Source organism: Diabrotica undecimpunctata, chromosome 7 (genome assembly GCF_040954645.1).
Source record: "Diabrotica undecimpunctata isolate CICGRU chromosome 7, icDiaUnde3, whole genome shotgun sequence".
In the NCBI taxonomy this organism is placed as follows: Eukaryota; Metazoa; Arthropoda; class Insecta; order Coleoptera; family Chrysomelidae; genus Diabrotica; species Diabrotica undecimpunctata.
The window spans coordinates 4,423,270-4,437,401 of record NC_092809.1 but is presented as its reverse complement, the minus strand read 5'-3'; the positions used below and the strand labels follow the sequence as shown (position 1 = coordinate 4,437,401).

General features: G+C 31.6%; 1 protein-coding gene across 1 annotated transcript in view; it reads right to left on the bottom strand.

Annotated features, from left to right (window-relative positions):
• Positions 1-390: 390 nt before the first annotated feature.
• LOC140446170 (N-acetylglucosamine-6-sulfatase-like) overlaps positions 391-14,132 on the bottom strand; it is a 30,550-nt gene continuing 16,808 nt past the window's right edge. The window contains exons 6-10 of the mRNA XM_072538702.1: positions 12,344-12,667; positions 9,376-9,571; positions 6,180-6,496; positions 5,453-5,569; positions 391-581 (exon numbers count right to left, since the gene is read on the bottom strand). Coding sequence (XP_072394803.1) covers positions 447-581; positions 5,453-5,569; positions 6,180-6,496; positions 9,376-9,571; positions 12,344-12,667 — 1,089 coding nt within the window. The 3' untranslated portion in view covers positions 391-446. The remainder of the gene's footprint in view (positions 582-5,452; positions 5,570-6,179; positions 6,497-9,375; positions 9,572-12,343; positions 12,668-14,132) is intronic.

Sequence of the window (14,132 nt, the reverse complement as noted above, 5' to 3'; positions counted from 1 at the left end):
TTGAAGTACATGAATTTTACATCATGGAAAAGGGAGTTGAAAGACCTTTTAAATGATGGATCATTCGACCCCCCTTTCCATTTAAGATTTTAGGGATGGTGCCACCCCCGCTTAGGGGGCTGCAAATGTTAATGTGATTTTATGCCAATTTTGTTTCCCCCTCGATAACAAAATCGACGGGTCCAAGCGTTTTTTTTTTAAAGGAATCATCTGCCAGTAAATGCATCTGTTTCGTTTTCGGTGCGCCACCCTGTATATAAGAATAAGTATATTCTCATATTTTAAAATAATAAAACAATAATGAAAAATATTATTTATTTAAATTTATATATTTATAATATTATAAGAATATTACTATATTAAATACATATATATGTATATATATATATATAATGCATAAAAAATATGCATCGATCTTGATAGAGTCTTCATCATTCTCTTGAATATCAGCAACTTTTACCACTGCATTTTAAAAATCTTCCTACTTTTAACTTGTGTTCATATTTACAACTATTTAATTCTGGACATAGGTTCTTTAACTCAAAAGGATCTGCTTTTAAGTCATAAGCTTCCGTAAAGTTCTAAAATAATTTTATATATCATAAATAATTTAAATATTCTCTTCTTGATCTATAAATAAGTTAACTTATTTATAAATTCAATTATTTTTGTTAAAAGAGTTTTTCAAAATTACTAAATTTAGAGAAACGTTCATTGGATATTTTTTAAAATGGTTTTTAAGATGTTTAGCAGTTTAGATTTACTAACAAAACTAATTTTATTTGGTGAGTTAAAATTTATTTTTTTAGTTTCACTTTGTAAGATTTTTTGTATTTTTTTAGAAGCTCTTGATAAAGATTGTAAACACAATTGAAAGCTTGACATAAAGAATAGTTTACCAATAGCCCCTTTTATTGACTCCAACCCATAAAAAACACATATATATATATATATATATATATATATATATATATATATATATATATATATATTGTTGTGATTTGCTTATAATGGTAAACCTACTTATATAGTCTGAAATGTAATAAATTTAATTTTATCAAACAAATCAAAAGCAAAAAATATCTCAGGGCTAAAAATAATTTTTATATTTTTTTTTAATTAAAACGTGGCTTCAAAGTATCTTCTGCTAGTTCCATTTAAGAAAGATCAACAAAAGGAAAAAGAAATAATAGACAATCAATTCTGATATTAAAACAATTGTCCTTTATTTTAAACTATATCCAATTAATTTAAAATTCCGTTGAGGATAAATCTCATCATACACTATAAATAGAATAAAAAATATAATCAATCATCCATCAAATCACACATCCCTTAATGATCAATAAAAATTAAATACACATATTTCGAAATCAAATATCTCTTAATATAGAATTTTTAGAAAGAATTATTGGTTCCTTGACTTCTTGCCTTAACTATAAAAATATTGCAAATTACAAACAATTGACATGAATGTTGATAGATGGTCGTGATAGAATGTCCTTATAGAATTTATTTAAAACTCAAAATTTTTGTTTTCCAACAGACTATCTTCCCTTGATTCTGCTTGGATTGTGCCTTGACCAGATCGCAATTTACTTCCCGGATCCTACCAATTTCCCTGCTCGCTATTCCTCCTACTGTTTCTTTTGATAATAAAAGAAAAAGACAAACAGTATGTGAAAATGTCGTGATGTCTTTACCGCAAGCTCCAAACTCCAAGACAAACAAACTGCTTCCTCTCAGACACAACGAAAATATATCTGTTTGTACTTACAGTAATGCCTCTATTTCTACTGGAACTTGTCTCTGCTTACCACAATGGCTGCTTAATTTTCCACACAAACACTAAACACTACTTCTTATAAATTCTCAATTACAATATCTTCAGAAAAACCGCCAAAAATTAATATTTTTTAGGAGAATCCCAAAATTCGCATTCAGTTTGACAGTTATTTTGACAACATCTCTCTCAAACCAATCCAAACAAACCTCCCCTCTCATCAAACGACATCATCGGATTCTTAGTCCATGAAATTTTTGGTTTTTCCAAAATTACCTGACGTTAAAATACTTTCCTTCAAACGACCTTTAATTCTTTTTTTAAAGAAAACTTTTATAAAGGAGAAAACTCATTAACCAATAATCCTTACTTATTACTTTCTAATCTATTATAACCGCAAATTTCAAATAGTTGTGTACTAAATCTACCTGCTCATGTCCAAACCGTATTGTTTTTTTTTTATCGGAGAAAACTTTCCAAATCACTTATTCACATATTCGGAAACCACTCAAGTTGTTCCCGGTAAATGATTTATGATTTTACAACTAAACTATTTCTGTATACAGGGTGTTCTCGATTTTTTTAATGGTCTTTTGATTTTTAATTTTATTTAAAATTTGGGGATCTTATTAATATATATATATATATATATATATATATATATATATATATATATATATATATATATATATATGCAAACAACACAGTTTATTAGGGCTGCAGTCAGAAAGTTTGGCCGGGATGTTACAGAAACATTCTTTTGACTTTTGGTCTAGCTTTCGGAATTGTTTTATTCCTTCTTCAAGACACTGTAATTAGAAGAATGTGTAAATATTTACAATATATCACAAATTGTCAGTGCAACTTACTCGTCGTTGAGATTATTTATATAAAGCTATAACACTCAACATTAATAACACACATATAAATATAGCATATAAAATAATGAACAAAATACATTTTAAAATTTAGTTAATGATAGTAAAACTTCGTTTGTGATATCTTTTAATGGTGTGTTTTAACTGATCCATAGAGAACAGAAAGAAAAAACAAAAAATGGTTTGATTAAAACGTAATTAGGTGTTCTTTATGTTTTATTAATGGAAGTAGTATATTAAACCTGTCTTGATGGTAGGCAACATGTTTTGCATGCAGGTGTATTATGGTGTGTATGTGTAAAAGTAAATCTTTATTTTATTTTTGATCAGTAAATAACAATAAATCTTGCTCAATTTATCTATGTCAGACTTTTTATTTATACAAGACGTATTGGATTTTATGAAACACATTTCCAAGAAAACATGTTTTGAATGGTTTTTTTCCTTTGTCAAAATACTATACAAATACACAAATATTTTGGCAAAAGAAAAAAAAACATTCAAAACGTGTTTACTTGGAAATGTGTTTCATAAAATCAAATACGTCTTTTATAAATAAAAAGACTGACATAGATAAACTGAGCAACATTTATTGTTATTTACTGACAAAACATCAAAAATAAAATAAAGATTTACTTTTACGCATACACACCATAATACACCTGCATGCAAAACATGTTGCATACCATCAAGACAGGTTTAATATACTACTTATAATGTTACTACTAATAAAACATAAAGAACACTTAATTACATTTTAAACATACTATTTTTGATTTTTCTTTCTGTTCTCTATGGATCAGTTAAAACACACCATTAAAAGATGTCACAAACGAAGTTTAACTTTATTAACTAAATTTTAAAATGAATTTTGTTCATTATTTTATGTTATATTTTATATGTGTGTTATTAATGTTGAGTGTCATAGCTTTATATAAATAATCTCAACGACTAGTAAGTTGTAATTTGTGTAAGTTGTGATATATTGTAAATATTTACACATTCTTCTAATTACAGTGTCTTGAAGAAGGAATAAAACAATTCCGAAAGCTAGACCAAAAGTCAAAAGAGTGTTTTTGTAACATCCCGGCCAATCTTCCTGACTGCAACCCTAATAAACTGTGTTGTTTGTTTATATCGACAGTCAATAATATCCAGTATTTCTTGTATATATATATATATATATATATATATATATATATATATATATTGTTATGCTATGTAAAATTAAAAATAATATTGGTTTGCTCTTAATATATTTCAAATTATAAAATATGATAATTCAAAATATTTCAACTGATAAACTATGAAAGATATTTCAAAGAAAAGAAAGTAAATTATCTTTGGATTACCTGTAGTAAACAAAATTTAAGATATGCATAAATTATTTTCTTTGTAAAATATATTTGAGTGAACGTAGTGAATTGAACAATACGACCGGGTTTTCCAAATGGACTTGTACAGTGAATAAAGACAATAGGGTAGAATTTAGAAATTATATTTCTCCGTTAGTTCTTAAGAATTTGTAGAAACCGATTAGCATGTTAATAGTTTGTAGGAAAGTTATAATTGTAGTTAAAATTGTTGTTTGTTATCCAAATGGGGATAAATATAACGAACTTTGATTGGCAAAGAGTGAAAAAAAGTGGGAGAGATGGAGGAATGAGAGTTTAGCTAGATTTTAGAGGGAAAAAATATTATCAGTTGTTTTCGAAGGGTGCAAGGCGAACAGTCGTTGTTCTTTGGCGGTTCCCAAGTGATAGTAAGCATTAGAAGTGAATGTTTGTGAGTTTTCGTGGACTAAGTGTATCCTGACGGAAGCTGATCCAGTAAAATATTGTAAGTCATACTTTTCTACTTATATATTCCAAGAGTCACTGTTCAGGCCGGAACGAGAGATTCAGTTTATCGAGAGGAGAAGAAGTTTATCTTTTGAACGATGCGTCCATCTGAAGGAGATCATTGAAGACGAGAGGCTCGCAATAATTTGTTGTAAGATTGCTGATTACCTAGGGAACTGCTAAGAATAGATAGTGTAGGCTACAAGGAACAAGGATTTGGACAACTCATCATCAGAGAGATAGTTTTTTTTTTTAATTCGTCAGTTTTTCCTTTATCAACAAAGTTTTTTTTTAATTGCTTCAGAAAAGATAGAAATAGTTATCAGGAGATATAGAACAACAATTTTGATTTGAAATTTTAATTTATATAGTATATAACATTAATTTTTGAAGGTTCACGTACGTAGAACAAAATTTTATAATCATTGTATGAGATATTTTTTGTTTAAGATATTTGAGTGTGAATTTTCTTTCAATATATAATTTTGTATCATATATGTTTATTATTCCGGTATTCCTCAGACCTTACCTATCATATGTAAAGCATAGATATTGAAGCACGAATATAACCCTGAGATAAGAGAAATTAATAGTGTGATAAAATCATAATTGCATCATTTAAATAAGTTTAATTAATTAATTAATTAGCTAATTAATTGCTTGGCGCATCTCTGACTTTAAATATCACATTAATATATATATATATATATATATATATATATATATATATATATATATATATATTGATTTATAGTATCAGCAATCGGTCAGATATTGGTCAGATATTATTTAAAACAGTACGGTCGAAAAATAATTTGAAAAAAAAAAAAAAAAAAAAAAAAAAAAAAAAAAAAAAAAAAAAATATATATATATATATATATATATATATATATATTGTGTCCGAAAATACCTAATAACATTTGAAAGAATTCTACATCATAATACTTACTTCTGCGTCATTAAATGAACAACCTTTAAATTTTGTCTCGCCAGAAAAATAAATGAAACACTGATAGGTATTATTTCGAGAATCTTGACATTTACACCACTGATCTAAAGTGCATTCCTAAAAAATGATACAATTTAGAAATAATAATATATACACTTCATAAATACATACATTTTATAAATATAATAACAATAAATATATATTTTTATATGCTGTTAATACGCAGCATAATCAAAGAGAGCAAAATACAATACTTGGGTCATGTGTTGAGAGGTGAAAGATGTGAATTACTCCAAAACATATTGAAAGGTGAAATTAAGGGCAAACGATCAGTTGGAAGACACCAGACTTGTGGCTGAAAGACCTGACGAGATGGTTTAACCGCTCATCCGCAGTTTCCAAAGCTACAATTGCCATTTGGATCGTCAATATTCGAAAGGAGATGACGCAACAAGAAGAAGATGCTGTACACATTAATCAAAGATTTTTCAACCGTTCGATATTCTTAGTAGCAGTAATGCACTGATTAGTGCTCAGTGTAGTAGTGTCTGGGGACTTGAAAGACTGAGACCTCGAAAGACCTGAAGAAGACATCAAAAAGAATGTCGAAATCTTGTAGCACGCCACGAAAATTATGTGTTTCGATATTTCAAATTTTGGCACACCGAACTCAAAAGGTTCGCCATCACTGGTTTATGTAATACATATAAATCGAAAAATTACTTACGCTTAAATTTGGATCATAGGTCCAGGGACAACTTTTATCGATCGAGTTTTGATTTGCTTCGCCTTTATAACTAATCGAAATAAATTTTACAAACGGTTCAGTCTTTTCAGAAAGCAATTCCTTTTTAAAACTTTTGCCATTTATAGAACTAGGAATATTGACACCTGCTAAATCCAAAATTGTGGGAGCAATATCCACAGAACTAATAGGAAACGTTTCCAACGTTTTCCGTGGTACGTTAGGTCCGCTAACTATAAAAGGAACTCGAACGTCAGTTTCGTAAGGCTGTCGCTTGTCCCAAGGCTGACTAAATTGACCTGAAATTTTAATAAAACAATACTGTTTAAAAACTCATAGCGCTGTACGTAAGTATTAATACTGATAATTAAAATGTCGCCCAGTTAAGAAAATGTTTTGAATTTGAATTTGTGGAATATCCCTTGAACATTGTTCAATAACAAATTAGTCCATTAATTTGTAATCTTAGATTAATCTTAATTTCCTGAATTTGTATAGTTTCACCGTGTATAATTGTGAAACATATCGATTAGTAGCTCAATTACAGTTTGTTCAACTTCCTGCAAACTAGAGATTGCCTAATATGTATTGCGGAAATGCCTGCAATCATTTCTTCCTCTTCTTCTTCACTGGCTTTACAACTCGGGGTGAGTTTTCGCCGCATTCACTATCGCCCTCTATCCTCTACGATCTTGCGCTTCTATTTCCCATTGTTGTACCCCAATTCTAGATTAATTGGCTTTAACATAATTCTTCCGTCTTATTCTCGGTCGGCCTACTGATCTTCTACTATCTGGTCTTTCAAATAACACTTTCTTTAACACTCTGTCATCCTCTGATCGTACCACGTAATCTGCCCATCTTATTCAGTTTGCCTTAATATGTTTAACTATTATTTTAGTTATATAGAGTCACCAATTCAGCATTGCGGCGTCTTCTCCAATCCCCTGTGAATTCATCTCTTTGAGGGTTAAATATTTTTCTGAGAACCTTTCTTTCAAATACCAGAAGCTTATTGATTTCCCGCTGGTTAAGAGTCCATGTTTCACTGCCACATATAATAATTGGGCGAAATATCGACTTGTACAGTGTTAATTTAGATTTTCTTTTTAGCAGCTTCGATCTTAATAATGTTGAAAGGGAGTATAATGCTCTATTTCCCGCAGCTATCCTTGCTGAGACCTCTTTTTCTACGTGGTTGTCGGCTGTGATTATCGCCCCAGGTATCGCCCCACGTATTTAAACTCTTTAAATTTTTGGTTACTACCATGTATTTCGTCTTTTCTTCATTTATTCGGAAACCCAGACTACCTGTTTCCTCCTCGAGCTGTGAAAACACCTCCCTCACGTCTCTTGTAGAATGCGTGACTGCATCTATATTATCAGCAAAGGCCAAAAACAGTTATCCTCCTGATTAGCTAATCCTTGATCAGCTAATCCTCCTGTCAGCTCAGACGATATTTTACTTATTGTATATTCTAAAGCAAAATTGGACAGCAACGGTGACAAGGGGTCCCCTGTCTAAGTCCTGAATATATACCAAATGGCATCGATGTTCTGCTTCCTATCTTTACTTGCTATCCACAATTTGCTTCTTTTTATGGAATCATATGTTAACGAACAGCTGTTAGAAGAAATTGAAATTAGATGTGGAGTAAGACAGGGATGCGTATTGTCGCCAATTCTTTTTAATGCCTACTCCGAAGAGGTCCTGAAAAAAGCTCTTGAGTGGGAAACAGCTGGAATAAAGGTAAATGGAGTTCCCATTAACAACATTAGATATGCAGACGACACTGTGATCTTAGCCGAAAACATTGAAGATCTTCAGAGACTGGTGACCAGAATAGGGTGACCAGAATAGCAGAGTATGGAAAATAGTATGGTCTAACATTGAATGTCAAGAAGACGAAATTTATGAGAATATCGAAAACTCAAAGAAATAACGAGAATCTTCTAATAAACGGAACCAACGTCGAACAAGTGGACAAATGCGCATACCTGGGAACAATGATTAACTCCACAAATGATTACAATCAGGAGATCCAAATAAGAATAGAACAGGCTAGAGCAAATTTCAACAAAATGAGAAGAGTTCTATGTACCAGAGATTTAAAACTGGAACTAAGAGTTAGGTTGGCGAGGTGCTATGTTTTTTCGACTTTATTTTATGGAATGGAATCTTGGACCTTGAATGCGACATAAATGAAAAAACTGGAATCATTTGAGCTGTGGGTGTACAGAAGAATTCTGAAAATATCATGGACAGAACACGTCACAAACAAAGAGGTTCTGGGAAGGATGAACAAAGAAATGGAAATTTTAAATAAAATAAAAACAAGAAAATTAGAATATCTCGGACATATTACACGTGGAGAGAAATACACCTTGCTCCAACTGATTATGCAGGGAAAGATCCAAGGAAAGAGAAGCATAGGGAGGCGTAGAATGTCATGGCTGCGCAACCTGAGAGAGTGGTACGGATGTACATCAAATGAACTTTTCAGAGCAGCCGTCACAAAAGTCCGAATAGCTATGATGATTGCCGACCTCCGCCGCGGAGATGGCACTTAAAGAAGAAGATGGAATCATATGTTTGCTGGAAATCTTTGAAAATTTGGTGCACATCGCGGTTGAATTCCCATTATTTCTCTAATATTTGTCGAATGGTAAATATCTGATCTATAGATGACCTTCCAGCACGAAAGCCGCATTGGTAGTCGCCTAGAATATCTTTCGAATATGGTGTGAGTCTCTTTAGCAAGTGTGCTAATAAGCGATATGCTTCTATAATTTATCGATATGCGATATGCCTCTATAGTTAAATAGAAATGATTTGCAATGATTTCCTTGGTTGAAATTATATTTGCCAGCTTTAAATAATCAAAGGTTTTGTTTTATACAGAGAGCAATATACTTATTTGATGAATCGTAACATTTTAGTCAGATTATAAATATAGCTTCGGTAATAATTCAGTAGCTGTTAATAGAACTATATTTTACTCCACTTCAACATTTTATTTTATCATCGTCGATCGAGAAGAATTAGATACAAGATACAATTTGAAATTATAATTACATTCGAATTTGCTCATAGGACTTTAATAAATATTTATCCAATGTTATTATACATTTTTGGATTAAATCTTCAATTATTAGTTTTAAGAATCTTTTAACTTACCAATATGAAATCCATTATCCGAAGTATATATAATGTAAGTTTCTTGAAAAATATTTAGGACTTTTAATTTTTGGACAATCCTGTCGACTAACTCGTCAACTGCCAACAGTGATTCAAGACGGTGTTGTTGTATGGAGTCTAATATCTCAACATTTTCTGGTAAATGCTGTGGATACATTCGAACTAACCAATGCTTCTAAAAATCAATAAATTAGAAACAAATTATTTAAACATTTATTCATTATGAAGCCCACCCACCTGAGTAGCACGATTGACTGGTCATATAAAAATCTATTGCAAAAAGCAAAATTATACAATTATGTCCTATTAATAGAATTTAATTGAACAAGAAATATGAAATATGAAAAATGACGACCAACTAGTCAGAAATGCGTATAATGTAGATTTGTTGATTGAATTAATGACAAAATGAAAAAAATATACAGATTAAAGCAAAAAGAGAAGGCTCAGAAATAAGTGAATTTTCACAACTAAAGTAAAATACAACTGCAACGAACGGAAAGGCCAAATATTGAGCCGAAATATTGAGCCACAAAATGTTCCAAGAGGACCGATTCTGAGTCAAATTAAAATACGCCTACGTGTTGCTTAACAGACGATCAGAAGTAAAGCACAAATGGATGCAAGGACATGGACCAAAGAAAATCATCACTATACCAAAGCGGAATAACCTGTAAAGCTGTAGGGCGTAGTGTGAAAAGAGACCTTAAGAAAATAACACAATTTGCTTTAACAAGGAGTCTCTAAAAAATCTAGGAACACTAACAAGCAGACTAGGTCATATACTAATGTAACAAATATTTTTAAACTGATGGTAGTGCACAGACACTATCCTGATACCCAACTAGATCTGCTCAAACAAATCTGATCGTCAATTAACACACAGTTCTATAAAACAACGTTGATGAATGTTTATTTTGGTATATTATATTCCAACTGACACAGCAGAGCAGTAAAGTATTATACATAAAGATGTTGTTAAAGATATCTTTGCTTACTTGGTCTACTAATAAGTTATAGCGTATTTGATAAAATTATTGTTTACACATCTTGGCAACTCAGCCAATGGATATAATGATAGAAAACTGCAATTTATGTTAGGGTTTGAAAATATTACAGAACCATCATGTAGAAATCTACAACTAAGTTAAAAAATTTACGACAGCAGCCTGTCGCAGTAGAGCCATCTCTAGGATCAGAAACAAATTAATCGAGGATGAAAATCAACCTTAACACAAACAACCTCTTAGTACCTTAGTAAACTATTCTACCGAACATACAAAAAATGGACTGTTGATGTAGTGAGAACTATGGCATATAGAAGAATGAAAACTTGGCTGTAGTATCACAATAATATGCTTTGGCTCCTTATGGTTCCCACCGGCGTCCCTGAGATAAGGGCTAATGAAATAATTATCAGGATTGGCCAAAGGAAACTAAATCAAGAGTTTCTTCTTCCTTCTTCTTCCTTCTTGTATGTATACTTTGAAGTCTGTTTCTTTTTCAATATTATCCTCCTAAATTGTATAAATTATCGCATCATCTTTTTTTTATTCTGCCAATACGTCTTCGTCTATTTCGTGACTTATCTCGTGCTATTCGTATTATCATATCCTCTGCCATTCTACTAATGTGTTCGTTCCACTCCTGTTTCCGTTTTTGTCACCCATCCATTTATGTCTTCTATATTGCATGCTCTTTTTATTTTTTCGCTTCTCTCCCTATCCAACAGACTTTTCCCTGATATTCGTCGAAGTATTTCCATCTCTGTTGTTTCTATTAGTTGTCTCGTCTTAGATGTGTCAAGTCTTAAGTGTTTGTTCTTTCAGATTGTGTCATTAAGAGATGACTTTACTTGCTTTTAAGCTTTGTTGTAGTACTTTCTTCAACATCTCGGTAACTAGTTATATATATTCCCAGATTTCTAAACCTTGCTTATTGCTTTATTATTTTTCCATCTATTTCCATTTTACATCGTATTCGGTATTTAAATGTTGTCAAACATTTGGTTTTTTCTTCTAATATTATCATATTGTATTTCTTGTCTTTAGTATTGAAGATGTATGTTAATATTCGGAGCTCGTCTTCTGTCTCAACAATTAATGCGGCGTCGTCTGCATAACCTAATATTTGGATTTCTTTGTTTCCCATTCTATAACCGTGACCTTTACGTACTGCTTGTATTATTTTGTCCATTATTATATTAAAGAGAAGTGGGATTAACGAGTCACCCTGTCTGACTCCGCTTTGTACTGATTTACACTGTGTTAGTTTTCCATTTATCTTTGCCTGTATTCGATTATGTAAGTAGATGTTCTATATGGTTTGTATAATATTGATTGGCATGTTTCTTTAATACAGTAGGTGTAAGACGTCTTCGACTTACATGCATTCGAAAGTCTTTGTCAGGTCTATAAAACATAGATATGCTGGTTTATTGTACTCGATGGCCTTTTCTGTGAGCTGTCTTAGTACAAATACCGCGTCTACGCAGGATCTTTCGGATCTGAATCCTTGTTTTTCATCTAATAAAGCTGTTTGATTTTGTTGGTTATGACTTTTGTGGTAAGCTTAAGTGCGGTGTTCAGTAGATTTATACTTCTATAATTGTTGGAGTCTTCTTTATCTCCTTTCTTGGACATTGCTCGTTGATTATTCCTTCTGGTCCTGGTAACTTTCTATTTTTGAGTGAATTTCTTGAAATAATCCTGATACTTTCTGAAAACTGATTTCTATTTCGTAAAAGATAGAAAATGAAAAGTAGAAATGAAAGATGGAAAATCAAGACCTTAAGATGGAAAATGTAAGATTAGTTGTGAAAAAATATAAGATCGAGGAGGATATAACTTTTTTTGCAGCATTTATTCTAGAGCTTTCTCATCATTAATCTTGATATTTTAAAGTAAAACACACATTATTTAACATCTTTGTAGATACTGTAACTTACATCATATCCTGAATGATTAAATGAAGGGGTTCTTACAGCTTTAGTTCCAGCAAAAGCGTTTTCGTGTCTTTTCGCAGGAGTAAAAGGAGCATGTGGTGCAGGTGGAGCAACAATCATGAAAACAGGTTTATCGTTTGGTTTGTTGGTTAAAAAGGACAACGAATACCCCGCCAGAGCATCTGTTAAGTATTTGTTACTGAAAAAATGACCTGTTCCATTTACAGATAAGGTGTAATTGTAATATTTTGAATTTCCTTGAAGGCCAATCCACCAATCGTACCCAACAGGAATATGTTTAACTCCACCGGCTTCTTTGGTGCCGTACTGAAAAGGTTCAAATAAAATATATTTAGTAAAGTCAGTCAATACTCAATAAAATAAATTTTATAATTTTATAATTTTATAATTAATAAGCATAAAAATGTAACATTGTAATTTTTTTTTTTTTTTGTGGCATTGACTTTCGTCATTCAGCCAGTCTCGAAAGGTTATAATAAATTCCTTAAAAAAGTATACACAGATAAGTACAGATACAAAGCGTATTCGATTTATAGTAGTAATCTATTTACGAGGAGCTTTGAAATTCTGAAACCAGGTTGTTTGAGGTAGAGTTGGTTGTAAAGAGGTATACCTTTTATGGTTTGTAAAACAGTAATGTTTCCATTGCTCTTTCCATCTAAGTTGCTGATTTTTTTTTGAAAATCGTAGTAACATCGGATGTGTTAAGCATATATTTCAACGTAGAGCCAGTTGTTACACTCATTTTAGCCAAGTGATCTACATATTCATTGTGTTTGAGACCAATATGTGCTTTGACCCAAATAAATTTTATGTTGACTCCAGTCGATGATAAATGATACAATCGGTCTTTTATTTTAAATATGTAGGGGTTGCTAAATGTTGAGGGCAATTCAATGTTTTTATGCTCTGTAAAACTGAAAGGCAATCTGACAGAATTAAGATATGTCTATTACAGGTGTTTTTAACATATTTTAGAGCTTCAATTATAGCTATTGATTCCGCTGAAAAGATTGAAAATTCATATGGCAGTTTATACTTGAATTCTACGTTTGTAGCAGGTAAAAAGTATGCGCATCCAGTCCCTTCTGTTGTTTTTGATGCGTCCGTGTATATTACTGTGGCTTCCCTATAATCCTGCAGTAGAGATATTAGAAGATTGCTACTCATAATGGTGTTCTCACTATAAGTGGGTATTATAACCTGAGTTCTGTGGAATAAAGAATAAGCTTCTGTCAACCGTGTCCAATTTCTTGAAAAAAATAGGATTATTCTGTAATGCCATGCATAAAGGCGGGGAAGGTTTTTTCTCCCAATATTTGTTTGTAAGATCTGACTCGTTAAGTTGACGGACGCTTGAATATAACTGGGAGTTAGTTAATAGAATTTTAAGAAGGCTTTTTTCACTTAAAAAATTTCTTCTATTTTCCAGGGGTAGCTCAGCAGCTTCAACATATAAGGGTTGTATAGGGGTTGATCTCATAGCACCTAAACATACCCTCATAATATAATTTTGAAACGTGTCGATTTTTCTTAAAAGGTTCTTAGAGGCGGAACCATAAAGAATAGCACCGTAATCTAGAATAGATCGTATATATGCGCGATAAAACAACAAGGATGTTTCTACATCGCAACCCCACCACGTTTTAGTTGTCATTCTGAGGAAATTGCTGCCTTTGTTACATCTATTAAGCATGTACTCTATGTGTTGTCTCCAAGTTAACTTCTTATCCAAAATAAGGCCTAGATATTTGACATGATTTTGAAGCTT